Source organism: Triticum dicoccoides, chromosome 5A (genome assembly GCF_002162155.2).
Source record: "Triticum dicoccoides isolate Atlit2015 ecotype Zavitan chromosome 5A, WEW_v2.0, whole genome shotgun sequence".
Lineage (NCBI taxonomy): Eukaryota > Viridiplantae > Streptophyta > Magnoliopsida > Poales > Poaceae > Triticum > Triticum dicoccoides.
Window position 1 is genome coordinate 237,488,275 of NC_041388.1, and position 2,938 is coordinate 237,491,212.

Genomic DNA, 2,938 nt, shown 5'->3' on the forward strand with positions numbered 1-2,938 from the left:
GGCCCGCAACTGACGTAGGGGTAAACCCTCCACCCCCATTACAGGAATGTGACCATCTCCGAACCGCGGTAAGAGAGGGGGATAAGAGAGGGGGGCGCTCACCGGGGTTTTCGCCGTTGCCTGCAGGCCCGCCGCCGCGTCGATCGCCGGACATCGCGAGGGTTTGCGTCGTCCTCTGCTCCGCCCGCGATGTGGGTTTTAGGGGGGAGGTGACTCTAATGAACTGTGAGACCCCGGAGGGAGGGTGGGCGCTATAAAAACTAGGCAGGTGAGTGGGCCGGTACCCTCAGAGCGAGAGGTGACCGCACCGCGCCCGCACAAGAAAAGCTCGTTTCCCTAGCCCGTTTCGCGTTTCCCGGACGTACCCTGACACTTACCAGTGGGGACGGGATATGGGCCCCAAGATTCAGTTGCCGTGGTCGTTGGGGCAACAAGTCAACTACTCAACTTCAGGAAACCCCTTTCGAATGGACACGCTAAAATCTATTAGAACATATGTCCGTGCGTTACAACATGAGATAAAATTATCATGTTTATCAGAATATTCATCAGTGTGAGATACCAGCCTCTGGACGATTCCACCCAGCGATGGTAGTGGGGCAAATGAGGTGGGCTCCTGCCTGATGGCGCCCAAGACAGAAGTGCATTGGTGCGGGAGTCGGCTAGTTAACGTGGTAGTTGATGAAGATGTGATGTTATGTCGTGTGCATGCAACCATGCACATATCTTGTACACGTCCACATCCGCCTATCTAATGCTACCGCCTTGAATTTCATATGTCTAGGTTATTAATAAAAACTTTCATCGAAAAATAAAAAGGGTCACAATAATTAGTGCGTCAGTCTTTCTTTGGACATCTGACAAGAGGTACATGATAGAATCAATATTGACGGCATGCCGACATATTGCAATATATCGGAGATGGATGATTGGGTCCGACATATGCTCCATGAACTCTTCGGCATAGAGTTTGATGAGGACATCAATACAATTGTTACACCCACAGCCCCTGCTGCTATACATACTGGACCAATTACTAGAGCTCGTGCACGCCAACTAAATTACCAGGTACTTTCGTTTCTTGGTAATGATTCTAATGTTCATGAGAATATGATGCTGCCTAAATTGGATACATTTGTTTTGCTTACAAATGAAGGGCCTAGCTTGGAGAAGGATGAACATTGGAGCAAGAACAAGCATGGAGATGATGGCATGCGCAAGGGGAACAAGAACGGAGTTACAAGTGATGATTTCAGGACTTTGAAGCCACCATAATGGGTGCATGAAGCCTTGGACGAAATATACAAGATGCCACTTCATAAATTTCGTCCCGAGGCTATTTTAGGTGCTGCGTCACCTTATTATTGGGCCAGGCCCATGTAATTTCCAAATACATAAGTATAGGCTATTTTTAGAGTCCGTATGTGTGGGAAAACAAGAGATAGGGTTGATTTCGGACTCCTCCACCAAGGGCCACGAAATTCCCCCCCTCTTCCTCCATATATACAGCCCTTAGGGCATCGTTTAGACTTTGGGTTTTGTTTAGATTAAAAGTTCGCCATAGCTGCAACTTCGCGTACTTCGTTTGTGTTCAACGACCAGACAAAGGCGTCACAGAACCCCACCTTGATCAATAAAGCTTTCATCTTATATTCGCAATATCCAGATTGCAATCTTAGTTTCTTGCTTGTTCTTCGTTTGCTCGCAGGAAACAGACCCTCGTGGTCAGGTTGATCGTGCTCCGGCGTGGTCAATAACCTCTCGGAGTTGGTTTAGCGATTGCTAAGGCGCGACGTCCTCGCACGTTCGTAGTCGGATCGTCAAAGTCCACTTCCACCAAAGCGAAATCCACCATCTCATCGAAAGGCGGGACACCTTTGCCTCTATCAAGTGGTATCAGATTTCCAGGTTGCTCGGTGAGATTTTACAGTTTTTCGTAGTTTAGATCGAGTCTGTTCTTCATACCTATAGTCCACGAAAAAGCCACAAAAAAAATTTAGGGTTAGTTCATCATATCCGAACCAATCTGAGCCTTGCATAATCTTTTTAGGGTTTTGCTTTGTTGAATTTGCGGTTGCATCGTCGTGTCTAGTTGCTGGTCTTAGAGTCTAGTCTTGTAGAGTTTCGAGTTCTGGTCATAAGTTGTCACGCCGCCGCCGCACCATCATCATCGCCCCTGCCATCTACCACCACCGCACCGAATCCGTATCCATATACCACCACCAATCCGTGTCCATATACCACCACCGATCCATATCCATATACTACCACCGCTACCACCACCGCTGCCATATACCACCACCATATATCCACCACCAATCCGAGTTCCTTGCTTATTAGGTTTACCTCGAACAAAGAAGGGGAGGGATAGCATATTTGTTGTCGTGGATAGATTCTCGAAAATGGCACACTTTATACCATGTCATAAAAGCGATGATGCTGTTAATGTTGCTGATTTGTTCTTTCGTGAAATTATTCGCTTGCATGGTGTGCCAAATACTATTGTTTCAGATCGTGATACTAAATTTCTTAGCCACTTTTGGAGATGTTTATGGGCTAAGTTGGGGACTAAACTGCTTTTTAGTACTACTTGTCACCCCCAAACTGATGGACAAACTGAAGTAGTCAATAGAATGTTGTCTACTATGCTTAGGGCTGTTTTGAAGAATAATAAGAAAATGTGGGAGGAATGCTTGCCTCATATTGAATTTGCTTATAATAGTTCATTGCATTCTACTACTAAGATGTGCCCTTTTGAAGTTGTGTATGGTTTCCTACCTCGTGCACCTATTGATTTGTTGCCTCTTCCATCTTCGGAGAAGGTTAATTTTGATGCTAAACAACATGCTGAATTGATTTTAAAAATGCATGAGTTAACTAAGGAAAACATTGAGCGCATGAATGCTAAATATAAACTTGCTGGAGATAAGGGTAGAAA

At 45.7% G+C, this 2,938-nt stretch overlaps 1 protein-coding gene across 1 annotated transcript in view; it reads right to left on the bottom strand.

Annotated features, from left to right (window-relative positions):
* LOC119300785 (protein SUPPRESSOR OF GENE SILENCING 3 homolog) overlaps positions 1-236 on the bottom strand; it is a 16,928-nt gene extending 16,692 nt beyond the window's left edge. The window contains exon 1 of the mRNA XM_037577674.1: positions 103-236. Coding sequence (XP_037433571.1) covers positions 103-154 — 52 coding nt within the window. The 5' untranslated portion in view covers positions 155-236. The remainder of the gene's footprint in view (positions 1-102) is intronic.
* Between the last annotated feature and the right edge of the window lie 2,702 nt (positions 237-2,938).